The sequence below is a fragment of the Rana temporaria genome, chromosome 4, assembly GCF_905171775.1.
Source record: "Rana temporaria chromosome 4, aRanTem1.1, whole genome shotgun sequence".
Taxonomy (NCBI): domain Eukaryota; kingdom Metazoa; phylum Chordata; class Amphibia; order Anura; family Ranidae; genus Rana; species Rana temporaria.
In genome coordinates, this window is record NC_053492.1 from 259,140,248 (window position 1) to 259,161,137 (window position 20,890).

Sequence of the window (20,890 nt, forward strand, 5' to 3'; positions counted from 1 at the left end):
ACTGTGCGTTTATACCTGTGGATGTTTGGTTGGTCCTACACTTCACTAGGTGAGGCCTAAAGCTACCTGAGGCAATTTTTTTCTCTTTAGTTGTGATGATCTTTCTTGGTCTGGAGCAATAGGTTGATCCTCTGTACCCCCTTATTGGTAAAGGCAATTTTCTTATTGGTTGATCTTCTAGTCTTCGTTCTGGCATTGATTCCTTCAGATACCCTTGTGGTATGATCTCCACATCTTCTGGATCTCTTAATGCTACCCCTGAGTTGGACTGCTTTCGGGTGTCCCAACAGTTTAAGAAATTCTACAATTCATGTGTCCCTTAATGGACAATAAAGAAAATATGATTTTTTACTTACTGTCCATTAAAGGATAAAAGTCCCATTGCACTCCGTCACTGGCTCTTTGTCCTGCTTGCTCACAAAACTGAAGCATGACAGTAGGAGGTGGGATTATACAGGGGCTGGCTAAATGTGGTGGTAATCATTTTTAAATAATAAGAGAGAGCTGTTGCTCTTGAGCACAGTACTGGATCAAGATCATGCTTAAGTAAGACTCCCTTCACACTGAAGTGTTTTTACAGCGTTTTAGCATTAAAAATAGCGCTATTAAAATGCTCACAAAACGCTCTCCATGCATCTCAATGGACCCTTTCACACTGAGTCCTGCAAGCAGCATCTTTGGAGCAGCTTTTGGGCGCTGAAAAAAAATGCTCCAAAAACATCCCTCTCCATTGAAATGAATTGAAAGCGCTGTAAAAACGCCTTGCCCTCTCACACTGAGGCGTTGCACTGGTGGGGCGTTGAGAAAAGTTCTGCAAGCAGCATCTTTTGAGCAGCTTTTGGGCGCTGAAAAAAACGGTCCAAAAACGCCCCTCTCTATTGAAATGAATTGAAAGCGCTGTAAAAACGCCTTGCCCTTTCGCACTAAGGCATTGCAAAAATGCCCTAAAACGTTAGGGTCTAACGGTGCTTTACCAGTGTTTTTTGGGCGCTGGCAGTGTGAAAGGGCTCTGAAAGCACTCAGGCTTTCACATTGGGATTGCAGATGAGGCTTCTTTCAGGCGCTTTACAGGCTTTTTTTTAATGCCAAAGCACCTGAAAAACACTCGAAAAACGCCCGAAAAATGCCCCAGTGTGAAAGGGGCCTAAGTATTTAGGGAGGACTGGAGAGAGAGCTGAACACATTAAGATAAAAAAAAACTTCTGCCCTTACAACCACATTAGAAATTTCTACAATTCCTGCGTCCCTCAGCAGACTTTAAGAAAAAGGTTTTACGGTACGTAGGAAAATCTTATTTTTTAGATCAGGTTCCTCTGGTTTCAGGGCTCCCAGGGTCATGAAGAAGACACAAAGCTCAATTCACAAAGCTATAATAATTGCGATTTGCCATAGCGACCAACATTTTTAGCATCGATAGCAAAGCTGAAAATAAAGATCATTATACAAATAACTGCAAAAAGCTTACAGAATTTACCCTATTCAATGGTATTTGCATACACATAGGAGCTGTCTGCTTTTCATCAACGTTACAAAAAATGTTTTCACTGGAAGGGTTTTCTTTAAATAGCTATGATTTCAGTATTGAAATATATGCTGTGAGGCACTGACTAGCAGGTTAGTGGATGGTGTATAGTGTATGGGTCACCTAGTTCACTCACCTACACATTGTGGGAGGCTACAGGGTTGATGACCGATATAGGGAAAGCAAACAGGTTGTTTTCTCAGAATCAAATTAAAATCTGTACTGGGTTCTGGAACCCGGAGGATTTGCAGAACTTTGGGTGGGAATAATCCTTCATCCCTAGGTCCACATCCTACCTGGTAGCCAAACCTTGTTATCTGTCTCAGCTGTACACAGGCCTATATCTGAGCTTACTGATGGTCAGGCCTTCAGGTCTGTCACTTGCTCTCTTTGCTGTGGGTGCTGCTGTGGTATCAAAAGTCTAAGTGCTGACAGAACACTAAAAAGATACAGGTGCGGTCTGTTTTATTTGGAGAACCCTATTAAGGGGCTCCCTATTAGTCAGAAACCGATCTTTTTTTTGTTTGTTTTTTAATCTTTTTTTTTTACACAAAAACATTCCACATTATGAGTTTAGTTTTTTAGTTGGACAAGCAGATGTTTTGTACGTTTTATGCTATAGACATGATGTACAAAGCCCTCCTTTACTCAAACTACTGTATGTTTATTTGCTGCCTTGCTGAATAAAAGTGCAAGACAAACCTGCTCTGACTGTTCCTGGGTATCCTGGTCTCATGCATGGTTTAGCACTGCCACTAGTAGTGGAGTCTGTAAACTCTTTACTAACACTTTTACCTACAGGTAAGCCTATAATAAGGCTTACCTGTAGGTATAAAGAATATCTCCTAAACCTGTACGGTTTAGGAGATATTCCCCTCGCAATGCGCCGCTGATTGCAGCGGCGCATGCGCAGCGGGGATCCTCGGCTAAAGGGCCGGCAGCCGCCGGACCTTGCCGGAATGAAACCTCCCGCGCGCAAGCGCGGGAGTGACGACATCGCCGCTCCAGCCAATCATTGCGCTGGAGCGGCGATACCCGGAAGACACGCAGAGGCAAGATGACATCTCGCTCGGCATGGACCAGGTAAGTTCTCTACACCTCGTTCCAAGGTAAGTATTTCATAATGAGCTAGTATGCGGTGCATACTAGCTCATTATGCCTTTTGCCTTACAGGTGTAAAAAAAAAAAATATTGCGGGTATACAACCGCTTTAAGTGCAAGCAGTGCCTTTTTTTTTTACAGTAAATGTGCAAGCAGTGCCTTAATGTGATAGACACCTATTATTGAATTCAAACGAGGAACTTGAAAAAAAAATAAGCTTTTATTCGGCAAACAGTAATCAATAGACTAATCAGCTACTGCAGGAGGTGAACTGCTTAATTGCCCCACAGATACAAGAGCTATCTGATGCCCACCAGGCCTCCTTAGAGTAACAACACCAATGCCTCGTTTCCACTGAACGGAACGGTTCGGGTCAGTAAATTTGGAACGGTTAAAATGGACCGGTCTATTCTCGTGAGCGTTTCCACTGCAAATCAGACCGTCAGGGACCATACAAGATTTAGAAAAAAATGCCTAGCGCGTCCACCAATCAGTGGAATGTATTGCATCTCCGCCCTAATGGAACCGTTCCATTTTCTATGGCCCCACATCTGAAGCAGGACCCAGAATGGTCCGGTACGGTTTTATGGCACACTCATAATGGAAACACCCAAAATTGTGTACCGTACCGAACCATACCAAACCGATCCGCGGAAATGAGGCACAAGAGAACCAGCCCAAACCCACGTGAAAATTTTACCTGATAGAAGGCCGCATGCCCAATCAGCCGTAGCCGTGAAATTCCTCACTGCAGCCATATGTAACAAAGGGGCAGGGATGCTAGTCAAATTATATCTACAGCAGTAGATGCAGGCTCTGTCAGAGGGACAGACAGTGGGATAGGGGTCGATGAATACACCTTGACAGCTGGGGCAGAGGACTTAACAGCAATTGAAGAAGGGGTAGAATAATGTGCATATGGGATATGGGATGACGCCCTTGAAGCAGCAGATGAACGAGAATCGTGTCTCCTGGTGCTGCTGGACCTCAGCTCAGTAGACCACAAAACTCTGCTCACTCGTCTCACAGAAGTAGCCAGAGTCACAGACTCTGATCTACCATGGTTTGTATCCTTCCTAGAGGATCGATTCCAGACAGTAAAACTAGGAGCCTTCACTTCGGAAGCACATACAAATACATGTGGAGTCCCTCAAGGATCACCCCTGTCACTCATGCTCTTCAACATCTACCTCTGCCCACTCCTCAAGTCATCAGCAAACAGGACCTGTTCTATCACTCCTATGCTGTTGACACTCAACTTTACCTTCGCATCACCAACAAAAAAGACCAATACCACGCACTAGAAAATTGATCGATAATTGGATGACGGAGAGCTCCCTCAAACTTAATGAATCCAAAACAGAACTTCTCTTTCTCCAAGCAAACCGAAAGAAAAACTCTAGGACCACCTACACATCATGCACCATCCTTGGACAAACCATCACCCCAAGCACCAAAGTCAAAAGCCTCGGAGTCATCTTTGACTCAGACATGACTATGGACGCACAAATAGGATCAGTAGTCAGCGGATCGCACTATCTTCTCCGCCTGCTGCGTAGACTCATCCCCTTCATCTCGGAAGAGGACACAGCAGTAGTAGTTGGAACAATCATCAATTCCCGACTCGACTACGCAAACTCCCTCTACCTCGGACTTCCCAAATACCAGATTTTGCGTCTACAAGTCGTCCAGAACACAGCAGCCAGACTGGTAATGGGGAAAAAAATGGGAATCAATCACCCCGTGTCTGAGGGGTGATTGGCTAGCCGTGAAGGTTCGGGTTACATTCAAGACCCTCTGCCTCACTCAAAAATTCACACAAGGAAACGCTCCTCAATACCTATGCGAGAAAATAAAACGCTACACTCCTAGTCGCGCCCTTAGGTTAACTAACCTAAACCTCCTCCACATCCCCAAGACCCACTACAAATCTAAAAGGAGAACGAAGATTCACAGTCCAAGGTCCACGGCTATGGAACGCTCTACCCACGGACATCAGCATGGAAGAAAACCAATCGGGCCTTCAAGGAAAAAACTTAAGAGCCACCTCTTCTGAAGACACAGGATGACACTGGATGCAAAAAGCGCCTTGAGGAGATTTAGTTCCCATTTGTAGCGATATACAAGTTACTCACTCACATTATGCTTTTACTTTGCAGGGAACAAAAAAGGAAGTAAAACCCATTAGGATTTACTTTCGCTTTAAAGGGATGACTACTTCAACCTAATATACATAGTAGAGAACCTTCAGACTTATCTGAACAGTAGCAAATTACCCACAAAGCACCCTAGCTCTAAGTTCTCTGAAAATACCCATTTTGGTTAGTGTATCTTTCTATTTTAGAACAACAAAACATGAATTTGTACTTCATGTGAACACAGACTAGGGTGAAAGACTAGGGTGAAAGATTATGCCATTCAAATCCCCCTAACTGTATTCAGTTAGATTCACATTTCACAAGGAGTATAAAAAAATTCTAGGTATAGTGGGGAGAACAAGTATTTGATACACTGACGATTTACTGCATGTAGAGGTCTGTAATTTTTATCATAGGCACTCTTTAACTGTGAGAGATGGAATCTAAAACAAAAATCCAGAAAATCACGCTGTATAATATTTACAGAATAAATAATTAATTTGAATTTTATTGCATGACATAAGTATTTGATCACATACCATTCAGTTAGAATTCCGGCTCTCACAGACCTGTTATTTTTTCTTTAAGAAGCCCTCCTGTTCTCCACTCATACCTCTTTGAACTCGATACCTGTATAAAAGACACCTGTCCACACTATCAATTAAACAGACTCCAACCTCTTCACAATGGCCAAGAACAGAGAGCTGTGTAAGGACATAAACTTGTAGACCTGCACAAGGCTGGGATGGGCTACAGGACAATAGGCAAGCAGCTTGGTGAGAAGGCAACAACTGTTGGCGCAATTATTAAAAAATGGAGGAAGTTCAACATGGCGGTCACTCTCCCTCAGTCTGGGGATCCATGCAAGATCTCACCTCATGGGGCATAAATAATCATGACATGAGAAAGGTGAGGGATCAGCCCATAACTACACGGCAGGACCTGGTCAATGACCTGAAGAGAGCTGAGACCACAGTCTCAAAGAAAACCATTAGTTACACACTACGCTGTCATGGATTAAAATCCTGCATGCAAGGTCCCCCTGCTCAAGCCAGTGCATGTCAGGCCCGTCTAAATGACCATCTGGATGATCCAGAGGAGGAATGAGAGAAGGACATGTGGTCTAATGAGACAAAAATATAGCTTTTTGGTCTAAACTCCACTCGCAATGTTTGGAGGAAGAAGAAAGAGTACAACCCCAAGAACACCATCCCAACCCTGAAGCATGGAGGTGGAAAAATCATTCTTTGCAAATGTTTTTCTGCAAAGGGGACAGGACCACTGCACCGTATTGAGGGGAGGATGGATGGGGCCATGTATTGTGAGATCTTGGCCAACAACCTCCTGCCCTCAGTAAGAGCACTGAAGATGGGTCATGGCTGGGCCTTCCAGCATGACAACGACCCAAAACACACAGCCAGGGAAACTAAGGAGTGGCTCCACAAGAAGCAAGGTGCTGGAGTGGCCAAGCCAGTCTCCAGACCTAAACCCAATAGAAAATCTTTGGAGGGAGTTGAAAGTCCGTATTGCCCAGCAACAGCCCCGAAACCTGAAGGATCTGGAGAAGCTCTGTATGGAGGAGTGGGCCAAAATCCCTGCTGCAGTGTGTGCAAACCTGTTCAAGAACTACAGGAAACGTATGATCTCTGTAATTGAAAACAAAGTTTTCTGTAAAAATATTAAGTTCTGCTTTTGTGATGTATCAAATACTTATGTCATGCAATAAAATGCAAATGAATTACTTAAAAATCATACAATGTGATCTTCTGGATTCTTGTCTCTCACAGTTGAAGAGTACCTATGATAAAAATTACAGCACTTTACATGCTTTGTAAGTAGAAAGACCAGCAAAATCGGCAGTGTAGCAAATACCTGTACTTGTTCTCCCCAATGTGCATATATACACATATATATATATATACACTTTTTTTTTCATCTGTTGGCATCTACAGGTTATAATATTCTAAATGTTTCTTGCTTTTTATACCAATCATCTAATCAGTTAGACATGTTTATTTACCACTCCTGTCTTTGAAATTAGAATACTTAGTGGTGTCTGCATTGTATCTCATTCAAGAAAACAGAAATAAATAAAATAACTCCGCAATTGAAAATGTATACAGTATATATTCTACTAAAACATCAAAATAAAACAATATACAAAAATGCTGAAGCTCACAAATAAATAGTACATAAAAGATGGGTTTCAAATGTAACCAGCTAAAGCAGGTATCGTATATATCAGAAAAGCTCCTCATATGGCTTCTGCTTAGGCTTGGAAAATATCCATAACATTCCTTGGGATCACCGCTTACTACAATGAGAGGTACATATATTTAATACATAAGAGGTGAGAAGATAATTGAAAGTGTTACTAAACCCACAACAGTAGAATCAGTCTGTATTTGCAGTAAAGCATGCCTGTTATATTCACCGTGGAACCTAAGGGGTTAATCTTCTGCATTCTGTAAAAAGGCTGTTTGATCCTGTCTTCTCTGATCCTCCCTTTCTCCCACAGTCCTCAACCCATCTGCCTTGGGGGCACTTTGCACATGCTCAGTTTGGTGTGTATTGCTAGAGAGCTTTTTTTTTTCATTCTTAAGAGGGTGCATGTGATCAACACAGGGCCAATCAGCGCTGTCCAGACAGAAGGTCTGGGGTCCTGAAGCCTCATAGGGCAGTCCGAGTAGAATGAAAACTCCTCCTACAAGCTTTAACCAGACTGATAGAAGTCACTAGACTGCTATAAACTGCTGATGAGAAACGATATCTAGCAGTTTATATTTTCTAAAATAATTGAATTTCTATGTTCTGTGTACTATGGCAGACCAGATATAGTGAATGCAGGGTCCTGGGTTTAGCAACACTTTAACCACTTTCCCACCGCGCTATAGCGAAAATACTGCTACAGCGCGGTGGAGTTATTCTGGGAGGACCTCCCTGGGACGTCCTCCCAGAATCCTTCACTCGCGCGCCCCCTGTTCCTCCCTCTCCTCTCTGTACTGATCGGTACAGTGCGAGAGGAGAGGGGGGGGGGCGGTTGGCAGCAGCAGCACTGTGGGCTGGATCTGTGACAAATGCAGTCACAGATCCAGCAATCCCTCCCTGCGCAATACTCTGCAATACCCCCCATACTGCTGCAATACCCCCCATACTGTCTGCAATACCCCCCATACTGTCTGCAATACCCCCCATACTGTCTGCAATACCCCCCATACTGTCTGCAATACCCTCAATACTCCACAATACCCACAATACTTCACAATACCCCAATACTCCACAATACCCTCAATACTTCACAATACCCCAATACTTCACAATACCCCAATACTCCACAATACCCCAATACTCCAATACCTTGCAATACGTCGCCTATGGGGATTTTTAAGTAGCGAAGTTTGGCCCAATTCCACGAGCGTGTGCAATTTTGAAGGGTGACATGTTAGGTATCTATTTACTCTGCGTATCTTCATCTTTCATAGTATGCAAAAACATTGGGCTAACTTTACTGTTTTTTTTTTTTTTTTAAGCACAAAACTGTTTTTTTTTTAAAAACATGCGTTCTAGAAGACCCGGCGCATCACGGATCGCGGTAAATTGCCACTGATAGCGGCCGTTTACCACGTGATTGCTCCGTCAAACGACGGAGCGATCACTTGTAAACAAACCGGCGTCATGTAATGACGCCGGTTCCTCCCTCTCCTCTCTGTACTGATCGGTACAGTGCGAGAGGAGAGGGGGGGGGGGCGGTTGGCAGCAGCAGCACTGTTGGCTGGATCTGTGACAAATGCAGTCACAGATCCAGCAATCCCTCCCTGCGCAATACTCTGCAATACCCCCCATACTGCTGCAATACCCCCCATACTGTCTGCAATACCCCCCATACTGTCTGCAATACCCCCATACTGTCTGCAATACCCCCCATACTGTCTGCAATACCCCCCATACTGTCTGCAATACCCCCATACTGTCTGCAATACCCCCCATACTGTCTGCAATACCCCCCATACTGTCTGCAATACCCTCAATACTCCACAATACCCTCAATACTTCACAATACCCCAATACTCCACAATACCCTCAATACTTCACAATACCCCAATACTTCACAATACCCCAATACTCCACAATACCCCAATACTCCAATACCTTGCAATACGTCGCCTATGGGGATTTTTAAATAGCGAAGTTTGGCGCAATTCCACGAGCGTGTGCAATTTTGAAGGGTGACATGTTAGGTATCTATTTACTCGGCGTATCTTCATCTTTCATAGTATGCAAAAACATTGGGCTAACTTTACTGTTTTTTTTTTTTTTTTTTAAGCACAAAACTGTTTTTTTTTTAAAAACATGCGTTCAAAAAATTGCTGCGGAAATACCGTGCAAGATAAAAAGTTGCAACAACCACCATTGTATTCTCTAGGGTCTTTGAAAAAAAAAGCATATATAATGTTTTGGGTTTCTATGTAATTTTTTTGCAAATAAATGATGATTTTTACATGTAGGAGAGAAATGTCAAAATTTGCCCTGGTGCTCCAGAACGCCTGATGGTGCTCCCTGCATGTTGGGCCTCTGTATGTGGCCACGCTATGTAAAAGTCTCACACATGTGGTATCGCCATACTCAGGAGGAATAGCAGAATGTGTTTTGGGGTGTATTTTGTGGTATGCATATGCTGTGTGTGAGAAATAACCTGCTAATATGACAGAAACTAGAATTTTTTTTTATTTTCACAGAATTTTCAGTCTTTTTTCTTTTATAGCGCAAAAAATAAAAACCGCAGAGGTGATCAAATACCACCAAAAGAAAGCTCTATTTGTGGGAAAAAAAAGGACAAAAATTTCAGACGGGTACAATGTTGCATGACTGAGTAATTGTCATTCAAATTGTGAGAGCACCGAAAGCTGAAAATTGGTCTGGTTAGGAAAGGGGTTTAAGCAGTGGCGGAACTACCGCCATAGCGACCCATGCGGGCGCTATGGGGCCCGCAGCTGAGTGAGGATCAGGGGGGCCCGGTGAGGATAAGAGCATCGGAAAATTGACAGTCTTTTTTTTTTTTTTTTCGCCACGCTGTAGAGAAAATGTGTCTGTGTATGTGATATGCATGTTGGTAAGTGCCATCGGCGCTATGGGGGAGGGGGCGCGGCAAGAAAAAAGCTCCCTGCTCCTAAAATGATTCCCACTCGTCCTATGGCTGCGTCCGTCTCCCGCAAGCCCCCGGCGGCGGCACAGCACAGCACATTTTCACCTGCAAAAAAAAAATGAGCTCAGCAGCTGTCAGCATGGAGGAGCCGAGTGTGACAGCCGCCCCCGTGCTTGGTGAATAGTGTGATCGTCCAAACTAGCGTCATTCGGCTGGGTAGCTAGAGTAGGCGGAGCCTACCCTCCTCTGCGCGCCTTGTTTGACATCATCTCGTACCCATCACGTGGAGGACTGAGCCTGGACAGGTGAGGAGACTTTGCTATTAGGGGAACCGGAAACCCCAAAGCCAGGCCCAGGCAGCAGCAGGTTAGGCCAGCCAGGTACCATAAATCATGTGTGTGTGTCAGGGACAGCTGCCACCTATTCCAGCAGAAAAACACAGAGGAGAAAGCTTAAAGCAGTGGTTCCCCCTTAAAAACAACATTTTTTTATTCCACTGCCCCCCCACATTCCATCACGATTAAGGCTATTATTTTTTTTTTCCTGCTGTACATACCTTAGTACAGCATCTTCACCCGTGCATCCGGGTTGCGAGTCCCGCGGGAGTGGGCGTTCCTCACATGATGTTGATTGACGTTTTGCCCAAAAACGAGCTCTCCCCCCGTCGCGTAAGCCGCGTCACGATTGGCGAAAGGAACCGAACGGCGATGCGCATGCGCAGTATAGCGCCGACTCGCCGTTCGGCTCCTTTCGCCAACCGTGACCCGGCTTACGCGACAGGGGGGAGCTCGTTTTTGAGCAAAACGTCAATCAACAGCATGTGAGGAACGCCCACTCCCGCGGGACTCGCAACCCGGATGCACGGGTGAATATGCTGTACTAAGGTATGTACAGCAGGAAAAAAAAAATAATAGCCTTAATCGTGATGGAATGTGGGGGGGCAGTGGAATAAAAAAATGTTGTTTTTAAGGGGGAACCACCGCTTTAAGTAATTCACTAGGAAAGTAGATCTATTCAATTTTTTTCTTCCTGGAAATGTTGATGTTGCTAACTGAGTTATTGAGCAAATATTGTATTTCACATAGGCATTGATTCTGCTTTTTATCATGTGTATGTTGCATTGTATCATCATGATGTGTGCCAGGTTCCAACTGCAAGACAGTGCCAAGCCGCCAAAATGTCGTTTTTGCGGCACTAGTGAGAAAAGAGGCTCTTTCAGAGCACTTTGCAGGCACTATTTTGTAGCGCTGCAGCACCTGCAAAGCTCCTCAGTGTGAAAGTAGCCTAAGACCCCTTTCACACTGAGGCACTTTGCAGACGTTATAACACGCACGGGGGGGACGGGCTTTAAAATGCACCTTCGCCTGAGTTGGCAAAAATCCTTGCACTGGCCCTGATCGCCGGCATGGTCTCCCAGCCAGGGGAAGAGAGAGGAGAGGAAGAGGCGAGCTGTCCGTATCAGCAGAGAGCGGAATTGCCCGCTGTAATAGCTTTCATTAGAACTTCCAGTGTTGGGCTAAGAGGTGGGGCTATGTGACGATGAGCCCCGGGAAGACGGGAAATTCAAATGAAAGCTATTACAGCGGGCAATCCCGCTCTCTGCTGATCCGGCCAGCTTGCCTCTTCCTCTGCACAGGTGAGGCTGTATGGGGCACAGGCAGTTCAGACTTTATTGGGCACAGGCAGGCCAGGCTGCATTGGGCACAGGTCATGCCGCATTGGGCAGAGGCAATGCTGCATTGGGCACAGGTCACGCTGTATGGGGCACAGGCAGGCCAGGCTGTATTGGGCACATGCAGGCCAGGCTGTATTGGGCACATGCAGGCCAGGCTGTATTGGGCACATGCAGGCCAGGCTGTATTGGGCACATGCAGGCCAGGCTGTATTGGGCACAGGCAGGCCAGGCTGTATTGGGCACAGGCAGGCCAGGCTGTATTGGGCACAGGCAGGCCAGGCTGTATTGGGCACAGGCAGGCCAGGCTGTATTGGGCACAGGCAGGTCCCGCTGCATTGGGGCACAGGTCCCGCTGCATTGGGGCACAGGTCCCGCTGCATTGGGGCACAGGTCACCCTGTATAGGGCACAGGTCACACTGTATGGGGCACAGGTCACGCTGCATTGACACTAGGGCGGCTTTGGGGGGGGCCCCATACCCCATTTTGCTATGGGGCCCTGTGATTTCTAGTTACGCCCCTGGGTTTAAGTGCCCAGTGGTCAAGAGGTTAAGAAAGGCAAATTAGTGAGGAATATTTCTACATCAACTGCACCTCCAAAGCTTCCCTCCCCATTCCAAAACAACAGAGCAGTCTGAAACAGGGCCAAGTTTTCTTCAAGCTTTATGTCTGGGCAAAAAATAAAATAATTTATGCACATCTCCCCACATTTAGTAAAAATGCTGCAAGTACAGTTATTCAGGGAGTTCCTAACATCTATGAGCTCTATGTTTTCTCCTACTGGACTACAGAACAAATCCTCCTCCTCATCTCGATAACCCCTCCCTATTTACGGTATCAGCACTTCCCCCTCCAGTACTAAGAATTATTGAAAATGTAAATAATCAAAAGAAGGTGGTGATGTCATCATGTAGTTATGCTGTCCAGTAGTGAATACAATGGGCAAGGCTGATAACACTACTATGTATTTCAGCAGAGTCAATTTGCTACAGAAAGCTAGAAGCTTAAAGTGGAGGTTCACCCGGAAATAACATTTTTTAACCTTAGATTCCTGCTCATTTTGTCTAGGGGAATCGGCTAGTTGTTTTAAAATCGAAGCTGTACTTACCGTTGTAGAGAGCGATCTTCTCCGCCGCTTCCAGGTATGGGCTGCGGGACTGGGCGTTCCTATTTTGATTGACAGTCTTCCGACAGGCTTCCGACGGTCGCATCCATCGCGTCACGATTTTCCAAAAGTAGCCGAACGTCGGTGCGCAGGCGCAGTATAGAGAGCGCACCGACGTTCGGCTTCTTTCGGCTACTCGTGACGCGATGGATGCGACCGGCGGAAGCCTTCGGAACACTGTCAATCAAAATAGGAACGCCCAGTCCCGAAGACCATACCCGGAAGCGGCGGAGAAGATCGCTCTCTACAACGGTAAGTACAGCTTCGATTTTAAAAAAACTAGCCGATTCCCCTAGACAAAATGAGCATCAATCTAAGGGTAAAAAAAAATGTATGGGTGAACTCCCGCTTTAATGGATTTGTGGCAGGACCATTATGTATTCTTAAACAGACAAAATTGAGTAAATCTGCATTAATTGCATACCGAGATATGCTGCACATGTTTTTTTTATTTTATGTTGCCCATACATACACATTAAAAGTAGAAAAACACTCAATAAGGAATATGCAACGTAAAGCTGCATACTAAAGGTGGGCAAAGGTTAGCATCAATTTAAAAGTCTTTGATAAGCTAAGCTACCACTGGCCTGATTGGGAGTATTTACATACATCTACATATGTATATATAGATATATTAAACTATAACACCAACCTTCCAGACACAAGCATTGAAAGTTTATCAATGGGAGTTTTGCCTTGAACTGCATAACAGTGCTCCCTTTCCAGCGTGACCACTTCTGCATTACAGTGTGAAATGATCTTCCGGAATATAGTTAATGAGATCCCCAGAGGTTTAAAGACTGCAGTGTACACATCTTGGAATTCTTTGTCAAAGGTGACACTCCTCAGCTGGTAGGCAAGATGAATGATCTGCACAATACAGATCACAAGAAGGATAAAGTTCCAGGAGAAAACATCTGCAGCACAGACATCCAGCCAGGCCCATATAGAGGTACAGAGAAAACTCAAGGCAAAGAAGGCGTACACATATAGAAGTCCAAAGAAACCACTTCCGCCCATACAACCTAACACAAACAGAACACTGGCCAGGTGGTAAATAGATCCCTCGGCCTCTTGCCTCCATTCAGGACACACAGGATGTCCGGTCACAAGGCTTTCCCAAAAACTCACATTTTCGCCCATGGCTGCCTCGATCAAGAAGGTTTCTACATCAGGATAGCATTGTTTTCTTTCCTTCAGGACAACCATGTATGCTGTCGTCTTCCCATTTTTTCTAAATTGTGAAATGCTGTCATTTTATAATCAATCCATTGTGAGGTTGGTAGCTTGACATGTTTTTTTTGTTCATTTCTCCAACAAGTTGTGTAAGCATTTGTGAAGAAACAGATCTGGCCATAGTGCAGTTGTCTGTGGTACCATCCTCACCCCGAACAGTACTTGTACTGATATAAATTCCCAATACACCAGTATGAAGAGCACTACCTTAAAAAAAAAAAAAAAAGAAACAGGAAAAAGTTAGAAGATGCTTGGGAATTTGGCTAAATAAGCAAATACTTTCTTTCGGAAATACATTATATGCAAGTAAATGTTTTTCTTTAAACAATTTGTTTTTAAAACTGAATATGGAAGGAGTACTTTTAAATATTGTATCATGCTTCCAACTAATCCTTGTTGTTTTAAGACATATATCTATACATCTTATGGGCAGCCTTAGGTACCTGTCACTTAGTTTTGTTGTAGATACAGATTTTCTCTCTAAAGCCTCATACACACAAACAGTTTTCCGTCGGACAAATCCGAGGGAATTTTGTCCAAAGAGCGTTGGCCGTGAACTTGTTCTGCATATAGATGGCAAATCGTTGTCAGCAAACAAATACGAAACTACGTGTTTTTTTCAGCTCTTTAGCGCCACCCTTTGGCCAACCGAAGATATTCGCCAGCACACCGTGGATCGTCCGATTACGTCCAAAAATGTAATGCAAAACAAACATTACAATTTGTGCATGGGTGCTCAACCTGTGGCTCTCCAGCTGTTGCAGAACTTTAAGTCCCATCATGCCTCTGCCTTTGGGAGTCATGCTTGTAACAGTCAGTAGCTTGCAATGCCTCATGGGAATTGTAGTTCTGAAACAGCTGGAGAGCCACAGGTTGAGCACCCATGCAATAGTGCAACGTTTTGACTTTACACAGGACCTCTTCGTCAGGCGAGTGATGAAGAGGTCCTGTGTGACCTCGAAACGTTGCACTATTGTGATGTTTGTTTTGCATTACATTTTTGGACGTAATCGGACAATCCATGGTGTGCTGGCAAATATGCTCGTTTGTTTGATGGCTCCAGTGCCCAGCTGGTGATCGTTTCAGCACCCACCTTTTTTTTTATAAGCCGTTTTACCAAGAACATGTGCGAATGGAATATTGACTAGACCCTTTGGGCAACTTCTGCTAATGTTGTGCCATGGTTAGCATTGCTTCTGAGCATGAAAATTTGCATGCCATTCAACATTTGTTGGTGGAAAATCCAACAACAATTGTCCAATGGAGCATACACACGGTCTGACAAAACCCTGCATCATACATTTGTTGTCGGAAAATCCGATTGTGTGTACGAGGCTTAACAGTGATTCCAGCTTTTGCAGTGATTCCAGTGATTTGTAATTCTGTCACTGAGCCATTAACCCTTTTGCAGTACTCATAGTGAGCTACAAAATCTCTGGTTCAGTAGCTAATGATATTATCCAATGCACCTGGTGGTGATCAAGGCACACAAGCAATTTGTATTTGCATGGATTGTAGTCAGCTACAAAACTCCAAAGAAAAAAACATTTTAAAAGATTAGCTAAAATCTGCAAGGAGCATGTGGAAATACTCATATGTACAAACACATATTTTACACATATTCCTAATGTGCCATTACAGGTATTCTACAGCAACATGCATATATGTGTGTTGATTTCGTATTGCTCCTATCCGGCTAGCATTTACCCTTATTAAAGCTTTGGCCGAAATGTCTGCAGTTATATAATTATGCCGAAATCAGAAAAGTCAGGTAACCATCCCATAGGTGTGGACTTTACAACAGTGCTTCAAGACAAAAAAAATGATTTTTGATCATGATTGATTTAGAAAAATATTTTATTTAAGGAATAAATGCCTGAACAATAACTTCTCCGCAGGATGTGGAAACTTTGCAAAAAGATCTGAACAAATTAATGAGGTGGGCAACTTAATGGCAAATGAGATTCAATGTAGAAAAATGAAAAATAATGAATGCATTTGGGTGGCAAAAATACAAATGCAATTTATACACTAGGGGGAGAACCTCTGGGGGAATCTAGGGTGGAAAAGGACCTGGGGGTCCTAGTAGATCAGGGGTGGCCAACCAGTGGCCCGCGGAGCCCTCTGATGTGGCCCGCGACCTCCTGCTCTGGAAGGGCGGGTTGGCAAGCAAAGATCACAGGTTGCCGACCTGCCATACCACAGCATCAGTGTTGTGACGTGAAGCTGGTGGTAAAGGAAGAAAGCGGCTACGGAGCAGAGCCCAATAAGCTGAAGCTTCCTCTACAGCGGCGGCTTTTGCCACAGGCGGAGTCTATGGCAAAGTTCAGCTAACCCCCAGGATAGACACAGCTGCACTCGCGGTATGCGTAAACCGCAGCACATCAGTGTGAAAGCAGTCTTAGGCCCTTTTCACACGATCAGCCCGACCAAATGGGACCCTCAATTTACCTCTACAGAGCGACAGATGTCCGTTTACGCCCGCCTGCTTCCAATTCGAAAAACATTTGTCCCCTTCCATCTGGGCGGATCAGAGGGCCTATAGAGTAGCCATGACCTGTCATCCGTCCGCTCTGCTCATTGTGGTCCGCGACTGGTTACCAAGTTGCATAAGTGGCCCTCGCTCTTCAAAAGGTTGGGCGCCCCTGTAGTAGATGATAGGCATGGCATGCAATGCCAAGCTGCTGCTAACAAAGCAAACAGAATATTGGCATTGTGATGCAATTGCCTATATGCTTCAGTCTAATGCTCTCCCTGCTAATTTAATGCTGTGGGTTACAGGTAACAGGTGTTTCATGTGTGATTCATCTCTCTCGGTGAACACTGTTCATATGTTAAATAAGGCTAGCTTGTGAAAGGCCTTTAATTGTGTGATAACGCTGTCTACAACCTAGTGATTCTCAGAGGTGTTAATAGGTGTCAAACTGGAAGCAGACGAAACGTCTGCTTAGGAAACTCAGTGTGTGAAGATGGTTTGTTGTTTAAGGAATGTGCAGTGATTAGACATGATAATTGTCGGTCGGTGCCGACCTGTCTAGAATGTTTTAGTAATTAGCCTTAGTGTGTGATTAGGGGGGGGGGGGTGGAGATTTCATTGTTGCTTCAATGTCTTGGACTGTATAAAAAGCTGAGAAGAAAAACCATTAAAGTCTGTCTTGTTCTAGCAGTAAGCTTGGCATGTGTGGCTTTCTGGGCGATTCCAGGGATATCCCTCCTCGTGGAATATTGGGGTGATTTTCGTTATGGGAAGAAGGGAACGTTGACGGGGATATCATACCGATACCGTCACAATTGGTTGGTAGCAGTGGGATTTTCCCTTCTATTCCCCTTCACACCCGGATTCCAAGCAGACACTGGAAGAACTACTGGAAGTTCGTGGAAGGATTGCTAGCAACAAAACCAAGCGGGTCATCATAGCAGAATCAATGGAGATAGACCAGGAGGACGGGATTGCAGCAACGCCAGCAGTACAAGAGATGGAGACACCAGTGATTCAGGAGGAGGAATCGCCAGCCAACAAGCTAATGAGAGAGAAGCTAGCGTGGTTCGGCCCGAACCCAACGGCAGATGTGGTGCTGAGAGTGATGGACCTGTTAGCGAAGGAGGCTAAAGAAATAAGAGACGCAGAGCTACAGAAGGATAAACAAATAAGGGACGCAGAACTACAGTTAAAACTGGCAGCAGTCCAACAAGCAGCCGCACCTTCTCCGAACAGTGAGTACAGCACAGCAGACGCAAGGAAGATTCCGTTTAGCGCTTTTAAAGCTTTTGATGAAAAGGACTGTGAGATTGATAACTACCTGGCGGATTTTGAGCGACAATGTAACCTGCACCGAATAGCTAGAAGAGAGTGGGTTGCAATATTGTCAGGCAAACTGTCAGGCAAAGCTTCTGATGCTTTCCGGACCGTGCCAGATCAGGATATCCATAGCTACGCCAGGGTTAAAGAAGTGCTCCTGGCTCGTTATGCGGTAACCCCAGAGTCCCACCGACAGAAGTTCATGGACTCACGCAAAACCACGAAAGACTCTTACGCGGAATGGGCATGCCAGTTGTCCCTGTCGGCCTCTAACTGGGTTAACAGCAGCCAGGCCACCACCGCAGAGGACATTTTGCAACTAATGCTCCTGGAGCAATTTTACAATCACATCCAGACGGATGTCAAGGATTGGGTGAGAGATCGCAGGCCCATGACTCTACCAGAGGCCGCGAAGTTGGCGGATGAATATGCGGATACTCGCAAGACAAACCAGGTCACACCACGGGTACAACCCCCACAACCAACGGCGCCCTCACACCCACCAGCCGCTAGATACCAACCGCCTAACAGACCGATGACATATAGCCCTCGTTACCCACGCCAGGAGGACAACGAACAACGCTGCTTCCGGTGCAAACAGTTGGGTCACTTCAAGCAGAATTGCCCCATGAATGACAACACCAGGTCAAATTGGTCTCAACCTGGGTACCGCCCACCAGCAGCAGCCCATTGTGTAGACTCGGCTTGGGATCCCCAGGAGCTGGGTCAGGAAGAACCATTGGGCACCCCTTACGAAGCCCTCATGGTACAATCTGTTATTACGGACAACAGGGAACACCATTGTCAGCTGGTCATGGGCGACAGCCATGAGCCGGAGGGGCCTTGGAGGGAGCTGGGCAGAAAGAGGCACCGCCAGCTACCCTCCAAGAAGAAGAGGTCCTGGAAGTCATATAACCAGCGGACCTGGGAGGAGAAGAAGCGACTGGAGGAGATGGAATCGCAGCGGGCGCCCCAGATGCGGGCCGAGATGTTCGCCAAGGGCCCACCGGTGGCCCCTTACACCACCACCCACTTCCTGATGATGAAGGACCACGTGGAAAGCCTGCAGGACATGAGCAAGCAGGATCTGATCCGTGAGTACATAGAGCTGGAGGAGTGCATAAGCCGCATGGAGGAGGAGAACAACCACCTGAGGTCACAGCGGGCTGACCCCCCCAGGCTCCATGAACTGGAGATGGAGCTGGAGAAGCTCAAAGAGGAGAACCGGCGGCTGCGGAGGGAGCAGGGGGTGGCTGACCTTATGGGGCTCTGAGTCCCCTCCCCCCCCAGACTCTGAGCACCAGTGCTACAGTATTTCAACAAATAACTTTTTCTTTTTATGAATCTCCTGTGACTGTCACTTCAGAGCCATAACCTGCCCCTCCCATAGCGGGACACCTAGATGGCGGCGCACAGACCCATTCGCCGTCTTCACACTGACTTCTGGTGACTCTGCCGATCGCACAAAGACTTGGGGACTGAACGGCGTGTGATCTGACGACCCGGTGGCATACCTGAGTCTGAAGCAGTTGCCAAGGGAGGTCAGTTACGCCAAACGGAGTTAACCTCGGACTAAAAGCTCTGAACCCGTCAACCCTACTGGACCAGGGAAGGTCCAACTGGGTTTGCCGTAGCAGGGAGAAAAGGGGGGGCCATTGTGATGCAATTGCCTATATGCTTCAGTCTAATGCTCTCCCTGCTAATTTAATGCTGTGGGTTACAGGTAACAGGTGTTTCATGTGTGATTCATCTCTCTCGGTGAACACTGTTCATATGTTAAATAAGGCTAGCTTGTGAAAGGCCTTTAATTGTGTGATAACGCTGTCTACAACCTAGTGATTCTCAGAGGTGTTAATAGGTGTCAAACTGGAAGCAGACGAAACGTCTGCTTAGGAAACTCAGTGTGTGAAGATGGTTTGTTGTTTAAGGAATGTGCAGTGATTAGACATGATAATTGTCGGTCGGTGCCGACCTGTCTAGAATGTTTTAGTAATTAGCCTTAGTGTGTGATTAGGGGGGGGGGTGGAGATTTCATTGTTGCTTCAATGTCTTGGACTGTATAAAAAGCTGAGAAGAAAAACCATTAAAGTCTGTCTTGTTCTAGCAGTAAGCTTGGCATGTGTGGCTTTCTGGGCGATTCCAGGGATATCCCTCCTCGTGGAATATTGGGGTGATTTTCGTTATGGGAAGAAGGGAACGTTGACGGGGATATCATACCGATACCGTCACAGGCATGCATTAAGAAGGGGATCTGCTCTACAAGACTCTGGTCCAGCCGCACCTAGAGTATGCTGTCCAGTTTTGGGCATCAGTCACCAGGAAGGATGTACTGGAATTGGAGAGAGTACAAAGAAGGGCAAAGCTAATTAAGGGTCTGGAGAATATTAGTTATGAGGAATGGTTGCGAGCACTGAACTTATTCTCTCTGGGGAAGAGACGCTTGAAAGGGGATATGATTTTGATTTACAAATACTGTACTGTTGACCCCACAATAGGGATAAAACTTTTTTGTGGAAGGGATTTTAACAAGACACATGGCCACTCATTAACCTCCCTGGCGGTATGATTCTTTCAGAAAAAAGATGCTGAAAGCGGTACCATTATTTGCAAGGAAATTTGGCGTTTTATACTGTAGGCCTGTAATTCTTAGGAATAACTCACTTAAATCGGACCAAACCAGAGTCTAATAGGCATCCCGGGTATGACATTTTTTAAAAAACAAAATTATAAATTATAATATAATAAATAATTATAAATAATTATAACAAATAATAATATATTTTATATATATAATTTCCCCACAAATCGCTATCGCACAATTCTGCAAGTGATTATAATTTATAATCGCTGTTTTCTAGCTGCTCTAAAACCATTTTTGACATAAAGGGACACTTTTGGTTACTATGGACAATCTACAGTTTTCAGGGAGTTTTCAGGGAGAAAGAAAGGTTTTTATTATATAAAAGTACATGCAGGACACTGGGCAGACCACTAGGGACAAGGGGGGTGTGTATTTTTTACATACAGTACTGTAATCTATAAGATTACAGTATACTGTATGTAATGTGTTTGTTTACGTTTTTGAATTTGGCGCCGTTCTCCTCTCCCGTGCG

General features: G+C 45.2%; 2 protein-coding genes across 2 annotated transcripts in view; both read right to left on the bottom strand.

The window, feature by feature from the left end:
* The window catches only part of BVES (blood vessel epicardial substance), a 261,522-nt gene that overhangs the window by 182,221 nt on the left and 58,411 nt on the right, over nucleotides 1-20,890 (bottom strand). The gene's annotated exons all lie outside the window — the stretch shown is intronic.
* POPDC3 (popeye domain containing 3) overlaps nucleotides 1-20,890 on the bottom strand; it is a 130,639-nt gene that overhangs the window by 51,347 nt on the left and 58,402 nt on the right. The window contains exon 2 of the mRNA XM_040350172.1: nucleotides 13,395-14,185. Coding sequence (XP_040206106.1) covers nucleotides 13,395-13,951 — 557 coding nt within the window. The 5' untranslated portion in view covers nucleotides 13,952-14,185. The remainder of the gene's footprint in view (nucleotides 1-13,394; nucleotides 14,186-20,890) is intronic.